At 35.2% G+C, this 21,967-nt stretch overlaps 2 protein-coding genes across 2 annotated transcripts; both read right to left on the bottom strand.

The window, feature by feature from the left end:
- Positions 1 to 450: 450 nt before the first annotated feature.
- On the bottom strand, positions 451 to 2,887 carry LOC147407317 (uncharacterized). Its single transcript, XM_086435819.1, has one exon. The coding sequence runs from the start codon at positions 1,896 to 1,898 to the stop codon at positions 702 to 704; it is 1,197 nt and encodes a 398-aa protein (XP_086291945.1). The 5' UTR covers positions 1,899 to 2,887; the 3' UTR covers positions 451 to 701.
- Positions 2,888 to 3,022: 135 nt separating this feature from the next.
- COP8 (Proteasome component (PCI) domain protein) lies at positions 3,023 to 20,829 on the bottom strand. The gene is made up of 14 exons (XM_086435820.1): positions 20,463 to 20,829; positions 20,208 to 20,359; positions 18,444 to 18,547; positions 18,272 to 18,332; positions 17,696 to 17,788; positions 17,498 to 17,598; positions 16,283 to 16,391; positions 15,300 to 15,344; positions 15,041 to 15,109; positions 14,440 to 14,531; positions 14,278 to 14,320; positions 4,497 to 4,556; positions 4,103 to 4,162; positions 3,023 to 3,255 (listed from the first exon to the last, which is right to left on the bottom strand). The coding sequence occupies exons 1-14, from the start codon at positions 20,590 to 20,592 to the stop codon at positions 3,181 to 3,183; spliced, it is 1,194 nt and encodes a 397-aa protein (XP_086291946.1). The 5' UTR covers positions 20,593 to 20,829; the 3' UTR covers positions 3,023 to 3,180.
- Positions 20,830 to 21,967: the final 1,138 nt, after the last annotated feature.

Here is a 21,967-nt window from a genome sequence, read left to right as displayed (position 1 = left end):
AAGAGCCAAATATTGATAGGGCTCATTAAAGAACTCGCCCTATAGAAAGGGCTGTCAACAGGTAAGGGCTGATTTGGACTGGCCCAATACTACATGGGCTTCAAAAATTAACAAAAAAATCCAGCCTACCTATTCAGAATTTCAACAAATTTTTGACAAAATTTCAATCATTCTAATCTAAACAGAAAGTTCAAGATCAAATCAGCTAAAAACACCTTAAAAAAAGAAAAGAAAAATGCTGAAATGACAAAAAGAATTTACTGTGATTCTCACAAGTCTAACATGGGATGTGCATATAACCATAGATGTGTTTCCACCAGTAAAAACCATTTACAGTATGCATGTCCACATCAGAATTGTGAGAATCACAGTAAATCTTATGTCACCCCAGCACGACTCTAAAAGAAAAAATAATAAATAAATGGAGATAGAGAACAAATGCTTGCCCCCAGCACGACTCTAAAAAAACAAAAAAACAAAAAAACGAAAAAGGAGAAAGAGAACAAATGCTTGCCTTTGTTTAGTAGCACTACACTCAGTGGTAACATTTTGAGACTAATGTAATCTTCCACGATTCCATCCATGTAAATTCTACACAAAACATAACTTTTTCTACTTGTATCTCTAGGAAAATCATCTATGGTTCTGTACGTACTGCCTCGTCAACTCAGTGTTGTACGAAGTCCGTTTAGTATTTTATCCTACATTGGCGCGTTAGCCTCTCTTGCCAGAAATCTCTCTCCATGCCCCATCGCGGCATCAGAGTTATACATCGAAGACCCTCCGATCATGCTCCCGTAATCTGCTGACGCAGGATGAATAGGCGGGAAAGGCAAGTACACGCTGTGGACCACGATCTTGAGGTTGTACATCACATCAGGTGTCTTGATCTGTACGTAATTTATCCTCATCTGCGATCCTCCTCCTGCAGCTGTAACCACTAGTGTCTGGTCGCGCTCCAGTGTAACCAACTTCGTTCCTTCTGGAAGCCTTACCAGATCAGTGTTCATCAATAACCGATTCGGTACGATATGGAATCTGAAGTTACTGAGGTACGCGTAGCCTCCGGAGAAGATCGATGCGTCATCCAGAGCGAAAAGCGTCATATTCTGGAGGTTCATTAGCTCTCCATACTTCACTCTCAACGCATGAGAGAGGATGCTGAAGCCATTGTTGTGAAGGCGAAGCATGGCGTCTCTTAGCATCAAGGGCATGATAGCAGAGGAAGGAGGAGGGAGAGATTTAGTGGTGGAGCGATCGGAGACAGAGGATTGGGGAGGGAAGGATAGAGAGGTCATCCTCTCGAGATTACAGGAGAAAGGCGAGAGTGGTGAGATGAAACCTTGGAGGCGATGAACAATGATAAGGCCATTGTTGAAGAGATCAGGATGTGAGATCTCTACACCTCCTATGAAGATTATCTTGGCGTTGATGTTGGTGTTGAAGGCAGAAGTGACTGTGATGCATCGGTTTGGGCTCATCGTCTGAAGCTTGGTCCCGAAGGAGATCTTGCGGAGGTAATTGATGGAGAATAATCCTGGAACGATGTGTTCGCGAAGGAGTTGAGATACAGAGCAAGAACTGCCGCACCTTCGGATTGACGCATCAGTTGGTGCGAATATTGTTGAAGGACCGCTCCAGGTCGTGTATGAAGAATCAAAGAGGGAGGGAGCCACCATGGCCAGTTCTTGGAAACCAAGATTTGTTAAGATTGACTCAAGCATTGCTATTGGACTCAAACTATTTTGAAGTTCTTGCCATGGAGGAGAAACGGGAGATAGGATTGCTGAAGATCCTGAAACTGAAGCTTCCATGGCGACATTGGCGCTCGTTCTTGAGATGCAGAATGCGGCGATTATTGTGATGGTGAAAAGGCTGAGTTGCAGGTGAAGCTTCATGAATTCTTGGATGAGAAAACTCAGAGAGAGAGAGAGAGGAGAACTGGCCAAGAGGGAATTTATAGCCGGATTGAGTCGGGCTGAAGAGCAGTTAGAGAGTTCGTTAATCGTTACATTTTGAATGTTTTCTTGAATTTTGTTAGGACGAAAATGACCCTATTTACTTAGCAAGAAAAAGCCCCGACCTGAGGTTTCAGATTTCTTTCTCAAATCTCAATCGTCGAGACAGTGAAGATAATTCTGGAGATTCGTATTATTGTTCCAATTAACCACAACTACCGACCAATTTGCTCTTTGACACAAATACCCTTGTTGAAGGAAAACAATAATTGCATGTACTTCGTGATGAAGGTGAGGGTTATTTGGTCAATTCAGATAGAAAATGCCCCCCTTGATCATATTCATAGTCAGTGCACCCACCATATACTATACTCATCAAACTCGGGTTCTAAAATTAAACCCAATGGGCAAGAATTGAATAAAAAAATAGAAAACGTTTTTATTTGCTTGATTTGTGCTGCTTCGGTTTGTTACAAAGAGAGTGACTTATTAAAGGTTAATTTGTTCGAGGAAACCCAAGGGTGTTGGTCACGAACACACGTCGGACATAAACATTGGATTTGTTTCATGACCAATTTGCCTGCATACAGGAGAGAGGTAAACAAGACCAAATCCCAGGTTTCTTCTACCATATACCCACTTTCTGGAGAAAGACTAACAAAGTAAGAAAGAAAGAAAAAAATTATAGCAAACTAGGCCTTGCCAACGTTAAGGTATCTTAAAATCAGAATTTTTAATAGAATAATGCTGAAGTGACCTCAGGCTGGAACCTCATATCGCACGTATTGATGTGAAAGTGTATGAAAACCATAGATGCTTTTCATCAAGATATGAGTGAAAATGCATCTATGGTTCCTATCCACTTTAACGTCAAGAAGTGCAACATGAGGTTCCAGCTTGAGGTCACTTTAGCACAACTCTTTAATAATAGCAGTCTTCCTCTTTTCATCTTGGAGGGAGATTGATCATGGTGTGTAAAAGTGGGCAAAGAATGACAGATTTCAACTGGAGGTGGAGATTCAAGAGTCCCAAGTCACTAAACATGACGACACTATGACAAAAAATGATCAACTTCATCCAGATGAATAAACTAAGCAAAACAGAATCTACTACAAAAAGAAAATACAAGTGTTCACACATTCACATTCGTTTGAGGCACAATCTCATAAAAGCATATTTACTGCTTCAATGGATCTCCAACAGAGTGCCTTAAATGAGTAATTCAAACAGGAATTGACAGGCCCTTTGTTGCCATGCTGTCTAGAACATCATTAAGTGCTTGGCACAGCCCCACAATCTGAAAGATTTACAGTGTTAGACTACAAAACTAAGAAACGGTGCACGCATGCATGCACATGCATCTAGGCGATGAATAACAACAGGAACCCTGATAGGGTTTATATAGAAAATTAATCTTAACTAGATATAAACTCAAGGGAAAATTACTAAAAGAGGGTTAAATATTTTATTATCTAGAAAAAAAGAATCTATTTTTTTTTTAAATTACCAAAAACGAACTAAGTCGCTGGACAGTCCAGCATTTTAGTATCTCACTGGACCGTCCAGCGTTTTAAATGGAGGCTAAATTGCTGGGGTGTTAAAACAAGTTATTACGATGCTGGACAGTCCAGTGTTTTAAGCATTCAGAGGGAATTTTTGGTAGAGCAATGTATTTTAACACATTAAAACGCTGGACTTTCCAATGACTTAATTTGTTTTTGTTAATATTTGAAAAAATAGATTCATTTTAGTAAATATTAAAATATTTAACCCTTTTTTAGTAATTTTCCCTAAACTCTATCCTAACAAAACTAATCCCAATCTTCAATGTAATCTAGTCCCAATCTTTATAAAATCATAATTTGGTATATCGTAATAAATCTTATAACATGCTTCCTATCTGATATTCTTTAACAGTTGGGATATGATAAGATAAAATTTGGCCTAGCAGATCAACAGGAGCAACCCATCAAATGATGGACCCCTGCCCTACCCTTGCAAGTCCCAAGTACATTGCTATGCTGCTGGAAGATCATATATGGTGTCTTTAGAAATTGTGTTTCACAATTTGATGACATCCAAGACATTTCAACACCAATAAATTGTCAGGAACGAGAAATAGTAATAATTGAGAAGGGAATTACCTGCTGATCCCATTGTTGTAGCTCTTCAGAGTCATCTTCAAAATGTATGAAAGCCTCTACCTGAAACACAAAATGTTCAAATGCATCCTTTCATGCAATAGCAGTCTGAACCATAGCAACAACAGGAAAACTTAAAGTTGGTGGTTATATGGTAGCAAGTTAGGAGCAAGGCTTCCCAAAGTCAGTCCTAAGAGATGAGAACGCAGAAGCTACGTCAGCAAGTCCCAATTGAGATTAAATGCTAAACTGAGCAGCCGTGGTTTAAAAAAAAAATTTGACGGTTCAGCAACTCAAAACAGGTCCCCATAAAGTGTGGAAGCAACTTTTCTAATTGGAAGACATTAGTCTAGCCAAGCAAAAAATCAATGGATTCTACATTAGTGGTTAGCCATACCTGATCAATTGATCCCCTCATTCTATCCTCATATATCATTCTTGAGGCTATCTTCTCAGCCTGCAAATAAACAGGTAATGGTTTCAAGAGAACTTCAGATCATTTTCACTTTGGACAAAGATGCTGCATCTTGTTAAAAGTGGAGAAAGAGAGAAGGTGATGTTAAGCATCAACAAGATTGAAGAAATCTGTGCAAACTGCAGATAAATTAACCAACACTAGGAAAAATAAAAACTTTGATAAAAGTACATCTCAGCATTCAAAAGTAATAAACTTTTCCAAGAACAGTACAAACACCTGAGGAAAGTCCATTATTTAGTTAACAAAGAAACCACAAATTGATTGAAAAAAGTTAAGACAATAAAATATAAGAAAGATATTTCAAAAGGGGTATTTTGTAAGGACACCCCAAAATCTATGATAAATGGAAGTGTGGTTCACTGAAGTTTGTGGCCTATAGGAATTTGACAAATATACGAAACAGTGACTTCACCCTTTTATAATAGTCCATGCAACATGGCTCCAGCTCCTTTTTTTTTTTTTTTTTGTGTTTCAAATTAATTGCCCACATCGGACATAACAACCCTTAACCGACTTTTCAAAAATGATGAAAATGCAAAGACTAAGTGACAAACTACTTTGTCCCTGTGCACATCCTGCTAGAAACAAATCAGCCTGCTCTTCTCCCCCACTCTAAACCTCACATACTGATTGAGACCGACTGACATACCATGTATTCCCCTCAAAGCCCATTTTAACCCAAAAAGAATTTCCTATTGTAAAAGATATCTAGGATTACCTGTTAAAAAAGCTTCCTACTAGAACAGATACAATCTCATTTCAGATAAAAAAAAAACTTGTACATCATATTCCTTCCTATGAAACAAACCGCTAGCCCCTCAAATTCCAATGGCAAACAAAAATCCAAAAAACCTAATCAGTATAAATTTTGAAAGGGGTCACTAAAAATTAGGAACATGCATAAGATGACCAAAATCCTTCAAACACAGCCCAAAACTAATAGAGCTATTAGGCTTGATCTTCTTTGGAGGCTATGTAGAGGCTTTTTTTTCCTCTCTGGGTTTGATCGTGATCAACTGAGAATGAGACTTTACTTCTGAAGAAAAACCTTTAGGCTTATTCTTCCCTAAAGGATGGAGTCCAAGTGTTATATTGGAGAGTTTTGCTTATTTTATGGAAGAGGGCTTGTGAAAAATATTTCGCCTAATGGGGGAGCTTAGGTCTTCTAAGCGAAAATGAACCAGATTCCAAAGAAGGGCTTCAGAACTTGTCCTTTTTTTTTTGGATAGGTTTCAGAACTTGTCCTTCTCTAGAAGATGTATTGTATATGTAAAAAAAGGTCTTGTGAGCTTAGTCTTTTGTAGATAAAATGATCCCCCTCCCCCCCACGCCCTCCTCCCAAATGGCCAAAGCTTTGGTATTTATAAGTATAGAGTGGAGTGACTTTTCAATTATGCCCCTAAGTTAATTGGTTTACAGGTCAAACTGGTTAAATTCTAATGTATATGATTTTATGGATTGCTATGGGCCCCATCCATTCGGGATCCATGGATTAGTTGGCTAGATTATGGGATAACCCATCTTACTAGGCATGTGGGCCTACTACTTGCTATAGATCAATTGGTTATGTTTGAAGCATAAGTTTAATTAGCCAAAAAAACCCAAGACAATCTATACAAGGCCATTCCCAGTTGCCAAGCCCAATTTAGGTGCTGGGGCCATATATGAATTTTAGGGACTTTTGAGATTTATGAAAGAAGTAGGGACCATTTTGCCATTTTGATGCATAAAGAAATCCACACAAACCAAAGATAGCAAGAAATCAAACCCAACACATATTACAATGTTCCAACACATCTTGTTAGAGGTAGAAACTAAGGGCCTGTTTGGATACCAGGAGCAGAACTACTTTTCCAAAGAACAGAAGCTAAAGTACTCTATGGAGGAGTTGGAAAAGTAATTCTGTGCAGAAATGGCGTTTGGCAATCAATTCTATGAAGTACTGGCAGAAGTACTTTTGTGCTGGAAGTCTGTTTGGGAACCATACTGACTTCTCATGACTTCTAGAAAAAAGACCAAAATACCCTTATATTATACCAGTTACTGTTTTTTATCTTTTAGTGTCATAATATGCCTTCAAACTATACTGTTTTTGACATTTTAACTATAAATATTAATATAATATAATATAATAAATATTAATATAATATGTTTAAATCCATTATACTTAAAATTTTAAAAAAAATTTGACTGACTGTTTTTGACAAAATATGACATAATATTTAAAAAAAAAATTGACAGACTGTCTTTTAGTGTCATAATATGCCTTCAAACTATATTGTTTTTTACATTTTAACTATAAATATTAATATAATATAATATAATAAATATTATTATAATATAATATAATATTTTAAATATTAAATATTAATATAATGTGTTTAAATCCATTATACTCAAAATTTAAAAAAAAATTGACAGACTGTCTTTTAGTGTCATAATATGCCTTCAAACTATATTATTTTTGACATTTTAACTATAAATATTAATATAATATAATATAATAAATATTAATATAATATAATATAATAAATATTAATATAATATAATATAATATTTTAAATATTAAATATTAATATAATGTGTTTAACTATAAATATTAATATAATATAATATAATATTTTAAATATTAAATATTAATATAATGTGTTTAAATCTATTATACTCAAAATTAAAAAAAATAATTTAATATTAATAAATGTTTCTTTTATTTGATTTAAGGGCAAATGAATTAGAAATATTTTCATAGAAAATTAATAAAGTTAGGAGTATTTTGGTAAAACGAACCGTTAGATTTTAACTCCCCGCAAGAAGAGTTTTGAGAAATAGGTTTTCTTGACTTCTTCATAAAGAGTAATTTTTTGCTCTTGCGTGGAGTAACTCTTCGAAGGAGTAGTTCATACAAATGCATCCAAACGACTTCTAACTCCCCGCAAGAGTCAGAAGTAGCCAAGGAGTCCTATCCAAACGCCTACTAATTGTCTTGTTCCTCACACCAAATACTCACTTATTAAAATCTATTGAAGTGTAATTTGTTTCCCCCAAAGGCCAAATGACACTTTTATCCAATGATGATTTTCTGAAGTCTAGCTATGATACCAATCTTCTTGTAATAACAGTTATACGCTCAAATCCAAAAAAAAAAACTTGCAACCCTTCAAATTCAAAAGAAAGAGAAGATTTCAATACACGAGTTATGTATATTTTTTGCAACGCTACAACATTAGCAATAACCATCCATAGAAACTTTTCTTCTACACCACCTCTCATGGTTTTAGGTTTCAATTTAAGGACCTAGGTCATCCATGGCCAAATCAGAGGTGACTTAAGCCATGATGAGCCGAAATCAAGATGAAGACCATGAGCCAGGACCACTTAAGCTAATCCAATGGGATTTCCAAGATCACACTTAGATCTTAATCCACCTCTTGGTGATACCAATTTGATCAAGCAATCCAACTTGGTCTTGGCCCCACCCGCAAGCGGAAAACCAAACCATTTCACAAAGTATTCCCCATCTTAAACTATAACAAATTAGCACAAGAAACCAACTTGTAAAGAATTTACAAATAAAATCAAATTATTATTCAGTGATTCATTATAGTGTGATCTATGATACCTAGACATGGTTATAGGTGTCAACATGATAATGGGACCACCTATTGCACTTGTTTGAGCCCAAACTTGGAAGGTTTTTTAACGGTACAATCAAATTAATTGAGAAAAAAGGAGAATAAGACTGGAATCATTGTCTATATGTCAATCCATCCATCACTCATATCTCACGTGGTCGTGGGAACGTGATATTATTTTCATCAATTTATCTATCGAGTCCGATGTGGCATAACCACTGTATAAGACTGGAGTCACTGACCCATCAATCAGTCAAGAACATAAGCTCTCTTTATCCATCCATCGATCAATCATCTATCTTTCTAGGTATCAATCAAAGTATTGTTTTTTTCTAGAAAAAGTTTGTGATTCTAAAATATTAACCGATTTCACATGGTGATCTTGACTGAGTAGAAAACTCGGAAATCACGACAGAATAGTAAATAGTTAAAAGCCGTGAAAATTTGGTTTAAGTGTCCAAAATGTCAGTTTTCAAAGTTCTTCAAATGACAAAACAATTTTTTTTATAAATGAAAGACTTAAATATCTTATAATTTTTATTACTTAGTTTTGAAGGGAAATTTAAGAAGTCGAGAACACGGACACAGGTGCTAACACATGGCATACAGCAAATCTGACACATGGGATAGGTGTTGACACATCATATATAGCGAATCTGACACATGACATGTAGCAAACGTGTCTAACACATAACGAACGTTGTGTCTGGCACATAGCAAACAAGGGTACTACATAACGAGCGCATTCGTTTTCAAACTCAATTTTTCAATAAAGATTCCTAAAATGACTCAATTTTTTATGGTATTTTACAATTTTCACTCTAAAGCCTAATCAAGACATGTTTTTTCTCAAATAAGGTGAAAACAATCCATTTAAACTTAATTAGAAACAAAATTATTGAATTAAAACACCAAATCCTACATGAAATTCATATGAAAAATATCTTAAATAAAAGAATTTCAATATATTGGTTTGACAATCAATTTTTATTATGAAAAATAGTAATTAAAGGGTAGACTGAAAGTTTACCTACTTAATTTGCGTCTTCTATGAAGTGATTTTGTTAAGATCGACTTCTAACACACTCATTGATTTGCGATTTACTATAAAGCGATCTCAACGAGGCCACTATTTTTTCTTCTTCACGGACTCTTGATTTTCGTTGTAATGTGGTTAGATTGGAACTTGAAAGTCTAGGATATATAGGAATGTTCTTGGTCATGTGCTGGAGAACGAATGAGAAGGAAAATATTTTTTGATACGAATCTAATAGTGTCCTTGGATTTTGCTGAAACAACTTATATAAAAAGCTTATATTTTGATGGGTTGTTTGCATGCTTATTGAGACACATACTAATTCTTTGTTTGAACTCCGATTTTCATATATCTATAATCTAAACTATCTTGATCAAGACATTACAACCTCCCCTACTAAAGAGAATTTCGTCCTCGAAATTAAAATGTACATCAATTGGAAAATAAATCTGGATATTGGGCTCTCATATCAGTTTCTTTTTCCCAAGTAGCTTCTTCGACATTGTGGTTATTCTAAAGCACTTTCACTAATGGGATGACTTGTAATCTCAACATCTTCTCTTTATAATCGAGAATTTGCACTGGCCCTTCTTTGTTCGATATATCTTCTTCCAAATTTAAAGATTGCCAATCTATCACATGAGATGGATCTAGCTCGTACTTCGTTAGCATTGACACATAAAATACATTATGAACTTTTTTCAATTGATCTGGTAACACCAACTTGTATGCAACTGCGCCAATCCTCACCAAGATCTCAAATGGTCCCACATACCTCAATTTCAATTTTCATTTTATCCCGAATATGTCGATTCCTCTATTAGGAGACACCCTCAAGAATACAAAATCACCTACTTTGAATTCTAATGATCGTCTACGATTATCAGCATAACTCTTATTTCTACTTTGTGCTGCTCGCAACCGTTCTCTAATGATTCTTATATGTTAAGTAGTTTCTGAAACTATTTTTGGTCCCAATAATATACTATATCCAACCTCAGTTCAACAGTTTTGTGATCTACATGGTATACCATAAGGTGCTTCAAACGGTGTCATTCTTATGATGGATTGATAGCTATTGTTGTACGCAAACTCCATTAATACCAAGTGGTTCTTTCAATTACCTCTGAAATCCAACACACAAGTCCTCAACATATCTTCCAAAATTTGAATAACTCATTCTGATTGCCCGTTAGTCCATGAATGGAATGTCGTACTCATCTTCAACTTTGTACCGAATGCCACTTGAAAACTTTGCCAAAATTGAAAGGTAAAACGTGGATCCCTATCACATACTATCGAGACTTGGGACTCCATGTAACTTAACTATCTCTGAGGCATAAATTCTACATGGTCTATAGACGGTATAGGTCATCTTAATAGGTAAGAAGTGAGTTAATTTCGTCAATCTATCTACAATCACCCATACTGCATCGATCCTGTCATTGGCCTTCGATAACCCACAAACAAAATCCATAGTTACATGCTCCCACTTCCATTTCGGAATAGGAAATGTTTGTAATAATCTTGCAAATCTCTTGTGTTTAGCTTTTACCTGTTGACATGTCATACATCGACCAACATATTGAGCAATACGGTTCTTCATTCCTGACTACCAGAAAGTTCTCTTCATGTCTTGAGACATCTTGGTACTGCCAGGATGAATATCGAACTGTGACTTATGGGCGTCATTCATGATCTCTTTCCTCCACAATGTGTCACAAGGAACCCAAAGTCTTTTCTTGAATCTTATACCCTCATTATCGTAAATTCTCCAATCGTGATTATCAACGTTTTCCATTTTTTTTTATACACTTCTAGTTCTTTATCCACCTTTTGGGCATCAATAACTCTTTCAAAGATTTGGAGAGAGAAATGTGCTCCTCTTTACTTTCTCCTCTCCTTCCTTCTCTAGTACATAGCCAAGAACATTCTCATATATCCTCGACTTTCAAGTTAAGATCTAACTACATTAGAACGACAATCAAGAGTCCGTGAATAAGAGAAAAAGATTGGCCTCATCGAGATCTTTAATTTGATTCAAACAATTTTGGTGGGAACAAAATCAAAATTTGGGGATTTCGATTAAGGAGTGTGTTAGAAACTGATATTAACGAAATCACTTCATAGAAAACACAAATCAAGTAGGAAAACTTCCCTTCTACCTTTTCATTATTATTTTTTATGAGAAAAATTGATTGTCAAAGCAATATGTTGAAATTCTTTTATTTTATATATTTTTCATATGAAATCCATCATGATTTGATGTTTTAATTCAGTAGATTTGTCTTTAATTAAGTTTATATATAAAAAAATTACCTTATTAAAGAGAAAACATGTCTTGATTAAGTTTGAGTGAAAACCGCAAAATACCATGAAAAACCGAGTTATTTTGGGAATCTTTGCTAAAAAATTGAGTTTGAAAGCGAATACGTTCGCTATATAGTACCCTTGTTCGTTATGTGTCAAACACATTCTCTATGTGTCAAACACAGTGTTGTGTGTCCACACATATACCATGTGTCAGATTCATTATATATCATGTGTCAACACCTATGCCATGTGTCGAATTCACTATATGTCATGTGTTAACACATATGCCATTTGTCAGATTCATTATGTGCCACGTGTTAACACCATAATCATGTGTCAACACTCATGCCATGTCACAGATTCATTATGTGCAATTTGTCAACATCAGATCCATGTGTCGACACTTGTATCATGTGTCAGATTCATTGTATGCTACGTGTCAGCACCTGTGTTCGGGTTCCTGACTTCTTAAATTTCCCTTCGAAACTAAGTAAGAAAAATTATATGATATCTAATATCTTATTTAAAACTTTCATTTAAAAAAAAAATTATTATCATTTGAAGAACTTCAAAAAATGACATTTTCGACACTTACCAAATTTTCACAACTTTCCACAGTTTTAACTATTTATCATTCTATCGTGATTTCTGAATTTTCTACTCAACCAAGACCACCATGTGAAATTAGTTGATATCTTAGAATCACAAATATTTTCTAGAAAAAAAATTATATACCTTGATAGATACTTAGAAAGATAGATGGATGGATAAAGAGAGTTTATGTTCTTGACAGATTGACGGGATAATGATTCTAGTCTTATATAGTGGCTATGCCACGTTGGACTCGATAGATAAATGGACGGAAATAATATCTCACATTCCCACGATCACTTCAGATATGAGTGATGAATGGATAGATTGACAAGTGGACACAACTGGAGAGCACTACCATTGCTTTGTATTTTTTAATAGAAAAAAATTATATATGTATTAAAAAAAAATTATTTGTTAGAAAAGGATTAAAAAAATCTAAAAAGAGTGATGCATTGCTATATCTCCAGAAGCAGCAAGTCAATCTAAAATAACACTTGTGGTTTTTTTCTCCTTGGTACTATGGGATACTTTGCACAACTTGTGAAATTCGGGAGCTTTTATTCTTATTTCCTGATGAACCTTTACGTGTAAAGGTGATTTTTATATAGTGTATAGATAGTCGAGGTTCACACTGCATTGGTTGATAAGCTTAGACGCAAAGAGTCTCTCCTGGGTAGTTAGTGATCACTAAGTGTCTGTATTTGTCAAACGATCGATCTCACCATTAGTTAAACTCAATATTAAGTTCTTTGTCAATAGTCAGTCTGGACCAGATAAATGGTCACCCAATTGTGGTATGCTAGATCAACCACAAAATTAGATACGAACGGTGCGATTCCACACTAAAGGTTAAGTATTGGAATAGCAATTTGTCATAACCGAAGTAATTATATCGGCATATTCCTCAACTCTCTTATCGATTACACCGCCGTGTTTGTATTATGCATTTTCTTCATTGTGTGTTGATACATAAATGTAATTACTTTACAAAACATGATATAACTGATAACATCTTTACATTATAGAATTGATAGATTGATAATTATTATAATTGCTTTACTGTTTTCCATTTAATCTTTATTCGAATGTTATATATTGTGATAAAAACCCGTATTATTTAAACTTCAGTATGCTTTAACATTGCATGTTGTGACAAGATGTTAGAACAGTTGATTCTTGTTGGATAACTCCTTGTTACTCACCCTACCATTCACCATTTTAGATTACTCGGCTATGGAAGAACCAATTTATGAGGAGGTCCCTAAGGAGAAGCATATCGATGAGCAACATCCTCCTTCAGTTTGAGATGTATTACAGTTTAGGATATTTTTGTCTTCTATTTTAAGAGGCTTATGTCAGGGCACTGTGTGTCGTTATATTCAATACTATTTACTCATTGGGTCGTTTATGTTAAGCGGATGAGTTTATGTCATTGAGATTTAATGTTGGATTTTGGACATTATTGCTGGTTTTGTTTCCGCATTTAGTTAATTAGATGGTTGATTAAAAAATTTCCGCGGCATTATAACTGTTGAACATAAATTGTTGTCTATTATTATATATTATCATGGGTTGAGTTAGTTTATTATTATCTTTTCAAAAAATGTATTATATGGAAAAACTTTTAAAGGATTTTTTAATTAAAGTATTTAAGACTGCTGTACTCATGAGCTATACAAATTTTTTATCTATTTGTTTCTTTGTACAAAATTTTTGAATTACAAACCTGGATTATATGCAAACTTTTATTATACCATACTTTTCCGTCAAATTGCTAAATATGATCAGTATACTACTATATGGTTAATATGATAAAACTTTTTAATATTATGGTTCTTATCTTCTTTTTTTTGGGCTAGCAAACAGGTGAGAACAGGGTTTAGTATGAAGTACTAGGGCATGGTTGAATAGTATCTGACACATGTGTACCATACATGCCTGTGCCATGATCTGACAACATGGGAACCATGGGATGGAGTGAGTTAAGGATCCAAAAATTAACAACTTGCATTCACATGACCATGCAGGGAATACAAACAGTACAGTTAGATATGGATACTAAAGCAATTACACAATAGAAGTGTGAAAATTGTACCTTTTGAGCTTATGAAAAAAAAAATTGTACCTTTAGAGGAGCAATACCCAGCAAAGTGCCTAGTTCGTCAAAGCTACACCAATAACCAAACAAAGAGAGAAATCATAAAAGATCAGTAACGAATATATTACTAATTTACTATAAACATAAGGGGAAAATAAAACAAGATAGCATTTGTATCACATGGCTGACCTTATGTTTGTGTAAAGTTTGCTTGCACTCAGAAGATTATGCTCAATCATAGCACGATCCAGCACAGTGAAATTGTCTGGCAGAAGTGCTTTCTGTTGGAAACAGAGAACATGACAATAACAGATAAATGAGGATTCACATTGTCAATGGGTTTGGCATGGAGAGGCGTAGGCTTAGCCCAAGACTTTCTAGGTACCTAAGGCCAAGGCCCAAGCCTGCCAAGGGCTGAACAACACATACCCCACACCATCCAGTAATGCACTTACAAGACCTGCCCTGTCCCAAAAGCGTCATCAGGCCAAAGCCCAAGCCTATACATTTTCTTTAATAAGAAATATTTATAGAAATTTAAAGTTTTCTCCAGTGGAATCTGTTGTAATAAACATATTTTCCCGTAAATTTTCAGTAAGGCCTGTTCTGCTCATTAAATAGCAGGCTTCGAAATCAGGTACAATTCTCTCTAGGTCTAAGGCCCAAGCCTGACCAATAGTGGGACAAGCAATGAAACCTGGTAACCCAGCACAGCCCACAGTCTCTTGCTTTCAACAAAAAGAGAAGGCTGAAAAGGAGAACAACTAAAATGAAAGATATTGCTAAGAACCTGGTGTGCTTTCAGTTCCTCAGCAAATGCTTCAATTTCTGGTTTTCTCAAAATTCTCTCCAAATACACCTGGTCAAATTTCATGAGGTTAATGCACTTCTAGAAAAATAAAGATAAAGCATAAATAAGTATGAACAGAAAGAATAGTAATAGTAGAACTAGTAGGAGAAGGAGAAGAAACCTACATAACATGCAGGATAGCTACTCTGGAATGGAAGTTGGCAGAAACATAATTTTAAAATGTGTACAAAAGCAATACCTTTTGCAATATTGGATAAATCTTCAACTTTGAGCACCGCTCATCCTGGTAATGAAATCCAATGTTTCAAGAAAACAAGATCAATTGTAAATATCACTCTTTCACAAGACATGATCAGAGATATATAAATCTAGTATTCATAAAATTATATAAATATCTCTTCTGGACCTGATCTTTAAAAAAAAAAAAAGATATGTATACAACCCCAAAACACTCATATTCCATAAAAAAACTAAATTGAACAACAGAATTACAGAATTCAGAAGTTTAACTGTCATGTGCAATCACTGCATATAGGATGAATAAAAAGCTTCTCTTTTGGTGTAGGCAGGGGAAATATTTACAGGGAAGTGCACAATACTGAAACAATGATATGAAAACAATAATGCATAAACATGGAACAATAAACAGTAATGTAATCCATGAAATTTAGGTTTACAATATTTTGGTAAGGAAATGAGACCTCTCGAACAGTACAGAACTATATATCAGGAAAAAGAAATTTGTCTTGATAGACAAAGACATGAAGGTAATCAAACTAGGCTATTTTAATGTGTAAGCTAAACATAAGTTGTTTAATCAAATAATACTACTTCCAACATGAGAAAATATTGTGTTTAATTAAATAAGTTTCCGTAAGTCGTTTCTGACAAGATACATTTCCCCAGGTATCATACCAGTACCTCACTGGAAAGACACATCTCAGTCAAGAGATTGCCACATGAAACAATGCATATCATCTACTTAGATTACAAACTAAGTACACACTGTAAAGCCAATTCAACTGAAAGCTGGAGACTGAAATTTGTGGGTGAATGAATATCAGATAAAAAGTAGATTTAAGGAAACAACACATGGTAACTACAAAGATCCAAATGGTGAATAAAGACTCTTAAGTGAATCAACATACAGAGAAGTGAAGTAAATCATAAAATTGATTGTGAATGGAAAGCTAATATTCAATTATAATAAAATGTTGGTACCTTGTACAGAGTGGCAAGAACACGTGAGCGTTGGGGGCCAGCAGCAGCCAGAATTGTGCATGTCACAGCAGCTGTTAGAGCTTGCTCCAACGCATCCTCGTCAATTAACCTGAGATACAAATAAAGGCAAGGCAGTGAATATACATATGCACATGTGTGTGTGTGTGTGTGAGAGAGAGAGAGAGAGAGAGAGAGAGAGAGAGAGGTGTCTGTTTCCAATTAGCATGGGAAAAACAATCGGCCCCTTTTCAAAATATGCAAAAAACCATATAAAAATCCAATTAACAAGTCATAAAAGCCTTCAGGGTAAAATGCTTCCAACTTGAAGTAATTTCAAAGTTGCACCACTTGACATAGCTGAGTTGGAAGTACCACAATGAGGAAGTTCATGTTTTTGGTTGGAGGTGAGAATTCCCACCTCAAAAACACATAAAGCCATTTCCATCAGTTGGATGGCCATCAAAAACAAGTCATCAAATATGAGCAATTCAGATCATATAATGCAAACACTTTTGGCATATTCAACCTTACACCCATCATAGTTATTATGTTACATAGTCCATCACAACAATGCATATTACGATGCAACAGATAACATTGGAAGAGAGAGATTAAATGTTACTATAAGTGTTTGAAAGAGATCAAACAAGAGAGTGCGAGATGGACAAAAGAGGAAAACCTGGGGAGACAGATTAAGCATGGGAGATGAAACCACAAACCAGGCTGCTAGAAATGTTTGCATGCTGCTGAACTATGGTTCAGGTTTTGAGCGGAAGATGAGGTCTGAAGGAGATGGTTGTGGGAACTCTCCTTGATAGAGATGCCAAGTCAGACAAGTGTTCGTATCGACTGAATTTGTGTCCTTTGTTTCTTTATGTGCCATTCAAAACTTGTTATTTTTGTTCTCATTGGTGTTTTTCATAAATGAATTTTAGATGAAAACTTAAAGGTTTCTCACAAATGCAATAAGATGGAGAATAAACTGCCTTTCAACAAAACTATTAAAAGAGTACTAGCTTCACTTTGACAGGTCCAAAAATTTTATTACAAGAACAAAGTAGAAAAAAAGATAGGGCCTTCCACCATAATACTTGGTCATGATTTAATAAAAAACTAGAGAAACATCAGTATGGAGTGTTCAATAATTAGCGTCAAAGACCTCAAAATAACCCCTTGGGGAATAATAGAAAGTCAAAACTTTGTTGGAATACGTACTCATCTCCAATTTGTCGTTTCTCAATTTGGGAAATGTCGTAATAACGAAGAGCAGCTTCCAAGAATTTTCTTTTTAAATCTAAGATTCTTGCGTAACAGACCTGAAAATAGTGAAATAAAAACAGCTCAGAATCTAGAACACACAACTGTAAAAGGCATTTAAGGGATTCTCCAAACAGACTTTGTAACAATATACACCTTGTACTGTAAATTCAATACTTCATGCTGGCTATTGCTAACCAAGAAAGACGCTTTATTAATAAAAGCCTCTGCATTTACAGCATCATCATCCTGTCAAATAAAGCAAGCAAAAGGCTTAATGTAGCACGAATTTATATGATTCACCAATACCCAAAAAAGGACCGAAATCATAGATGTATATGTGTTTTTATAGATGATGATAAAGAGTTCTGAATTCTGACACTAAGAACACAAATATAATCTACAATCAGAATAGCTACACACATGTATATAGATTTAAGTAGATCCATATTTGATTAGTCCCAACTCGTATACACCAAACAGCAACCATCCAATCTATTGCCATTTATTTGTATGGTCGGGAGAATTTAAAAAAAAAAAATTTGGTTCAAGAAAAGAAGAATATTGATCAGATGGTTATCAACCAATCAGGTCCAATTAGGTGGAGCACACAAATGGTGATCATGACCCACTATGCATGTGACATAAGACCTTGGTAGTAGATGATAATACTCAGACAATAGATCTCCACCATCCAAAAATTTCTAATTGGATAACAAAGTTATAAAGTACCTCTAGATAAAGGCGAGCAATTTGGACACATTTAGACAGCTTGTATGTCTCATCAAGCATTCTAATAAAGAAAAAAAAAGAAGATGATTAGAACTTCAAGGGTTCTGAGAGGGATGAAAAGAAGTCTAACTGGTCTCATGAGTAACACAAAACAAGAAGCTTACTCGCTGACCTGATTCCAGAGTCCAAATCAATGCCACTGAGCATCTGAGCTGCTTTTGACCACTGCTGCTCAGACTCATACAACTCAGCAAGCTTTTCCCTAATAATCAAAACCTGCAGCACAAGTAGGTGAAATTTCCATTGTAAACTAAAGCATAAGTTCACTTTACAGAAGATATCAGGAAAGAAATCTCTACCAACTATAATAACACGCATTTTCTACACATTGGAGGGGAATTATTATTGTTGATTGGATAACTGACGCTAAAGCTAGGATTTCTGGGCAGGTACTTTCTTGAAAAACATTCTTCCAATAGTTTCTTGACAAATATTATTTTGTGGAAACTTCGACATGACAGTTTTTAAAGAACTCCTTATAACATGTTACATACAAGGAAAAATAAAATATGACAAGAATTCCATTGATGTTTTTGAGTTTCTTGTAATCTGTTGCATTTCTCATCGAGTAGAATCTTCGATCAATACAAACAGTGAAAGATTGTTTTTTATTACCAAAGGGTATATTATCAGAAAAGAAAGAAGTCGAGAAAACCCCCTTCTCATAAAAATAAAAAGAGAAAAAAAGAAGAAGCAATAATTGAAAGAACAAAATGAACTAAATCACCAAATGCGTGATTTCAACCACAAAGCTACAATCTCTCATTTCTATCAAACTCCCAATTGAAAAGAAATCTACAAAAAATAGCCTTTCAAACTTCTTGAATTGGTTACACACAAAAAATTGAAATGAAGAATATTGATAATGACTTCATGACCAACTCCTTCCCAACATATGCAGTTATTTCGCTCCTTCCATAAGGCCGAAACAAAATCAAATGGAACCAAATGCCAAAGGAATCTTTTCTTCAAAGAAAAGTGGATGGACTACCAAGATTAAATTAAAGATAACACAGATTATGGAACGATTACTGACCGGAAAAGCAATTTGAAGAGAGATCAAATGTCACAGCAAATTTATAATGGATTCAGAGATGATTGACTGATTCGCCACTAGCTTTACAATTATAACATAAATCAAACAAACTAAGACGCCAAGTGGCGACATGGTCTGCAGTTCAAATCCTATCTAGGTCAGCCACACAAACAAAATAAAGTTTATAAAAAATAAAATAAAAACCAACCAACCTGGGATGAAGAAAAGGCTATGGAATGATAAAATGATTTAACTGAAAAAGCACCATCCCGATTTGAATTTAAACCCGATGATCTACCTTGAGAGGACATAGAGAAATGGGATATTGCATATATGAGCCACTTGTCTTGTAGTGGGCACGTTGGGGTTGGTGGGGCAAATTTATTTCTCAACATTATGTTTGGGCTTGTTGACAACTCAGTAATTAGCACCAGGCCACCACCAACCCCAACGTGCCCACTAAAAGACAAGTGGCTTATGTATGCAATGCCCCAGTTTAATTCTCACATAGAAATGAATAAGAATATAAACCAACTGATGGTATGATATCAAAATATAAAATGGCCTCTCTGAATCGATAGAACTGTTTCTAGGATATCATTTAAATCGAAGAACACCTAAATGGATCTTTACTAACGCTCTTAAGGGAAATTACAAATATCTCCTACTCATCCAACTAAGAAACAATGCCACAAATCCAACGCAGAAAAGTAAAATATTTGATTAAAACATGTCGATAGATTAACAATTCAGTTACAAGTACTCTGGACATGATATCTCCATAATGAACTGTTAATTCTAGATTAGAGAGATGAAAAACCAAGAATGTGATGTTCGAACCTGCTCTTCGAATGAGACAACTCGAGGCTGAATCTGAGTAAGGATGTGATGCGCATTCTCCTTTTGGGTCTCGGGTTCCAACCTCCCCAACTCTTGCGCAAATGTCTGCAACAGCTGTCGCGACACCACCAATGGAACTTCATCTGATACCACTGCAATCCCAAGGAGAACGAATGAATCCATTAACGTGTCTTCGAGTAGTAATTCGACATCAGAACTAAAAATAAAATACTGGATAAAGAGATGAATTCTAACTGTGATCGATGAATTTCTTCGCTTGGGTGATGTCGTTGGATGCGAGAACGGATGAGAGTATGTGCTTGTACTGTTCGATCTTTTGCCGCTGGTCTGTGATCGCAGACGCATTTGCTAGGGCGCTCTCCATGGCTCCTCCCGAGTGATCTTCGAAGTTCTGCAAATTGGTCCTTAGTAGAAACTCTAAACCCTAGCTTTCCTTACTGAATCGAGTGCTCTCTCCCTTCAATCTCCTCTACACAGTCCTCGCCTAATGCGTGCGTGCGTGCTTCTCCTGTTCTAGCGAATTGGGCGATGGACTCAGTCCCACCCGCTGGACTGCCAATAATTCTTAATGACTAAATGGAATGTAAATTTACGACCAAGTTACCCACCAAAGATTTGACCTATTTATAGCGGTGGATAACAAAGAGAACTACTATTGGCACCACAATATTTACTTATCACACCCCAATTTCTTAAATTATTTATCATACCCCAATGAAAGATTAAAAACACACCTTTTAAACGATACAAATGTTTGGCTCAAATTATTATTTCAACATTGCAAAACATTGTAACTCATTGAAACACTAACAATTGAATGGAGTCTAGTTTGACTCTAGCTTGGTTTTTTCCTATTGGTTGAAAGTGCATCTAGCGACACAAACCTAGGGGAGGCGAATTTAATTCTTCTATCAACCCCTTTTTCAATCTACTAATAAGAAAGCTCATGGAGTAAAGGAGCAAAGTTTATGTAGTGAGGCCTTACGATGAATGAAGTTTACGTATCGAGTCCCCTACGAATATAGTATAGATAGCAAGTCTTTGAAGGTTCATATCGAATTTTAAACCCAAAAAAAAAAATCTAGACAAAAAAAATAAAAATCTAGACAAAAAAAAAATCCCAAAATATTTGCAACTTACGTCAAAATTCCAATTTCAATATACTATTCATTTTTATCTCAAAAAATATTTTTTCAGTGAATTTGTCACTTTTATAATCAATGAATCCATATATAAATTACCAAAGAGATCGCTAATATGGCAAAATTGTTGGTATTTTATCAGTAAATTATAAATGTGACAAATTAATTAAAAAATCATGTTTCATATTCAATGTACGATTCACAAAAAAAAAAAAAAAAAGAGTTTCTATTGGCACCCCAAATTTTACTTATTCTTTATTTTGAATTGGGGTGTAATAAGTAAAAGTTGGAGTGCCAATAGCAGCTACATAAGAAAGAAGGTCCACGTAACATTGCATTGGATGACATCAAGCTGTTGTATTTAGTGGAAGCAGCAAACTCCGCCTTTTCATAACATGGTGGATTGGGCTTGAGATTGGAACCGATTCGGTCCTTGGTTTTCTTGGTGCAGGCTGACACCGGCCCAATTGGCAACAATTAGATGGATTGTGAACCACGAAAACGTGTGTACGTTGTATTGGCCCAACATTTTACGGTCCAGATTAATCCCATCCGCACGGTTCGTTCTTGCTCCTATATAATGCAGTAAACTTGACT

The sequence above is a fragment of the Akebia trifoliata genome, chromosome 3, assembly GCF_017979445.1.
Source record: "Akebia trifoliata isolate Shusen 1 chromosome 3, ASM1797944v1, whole genome shotgun sequence".
Lineage (NCBI taxonomy): Eukaryota > Viridiplantae > Streptophyta > Magnoliopsida > Ranunculales > Lardizabalaceae > Akebia > Akebia trifoliata.
The sequence above is the reverse complement of the archived record's forward strand: the minus strand, read 5'-3'. Positions and strand labels throughout refer to the sequence as shown.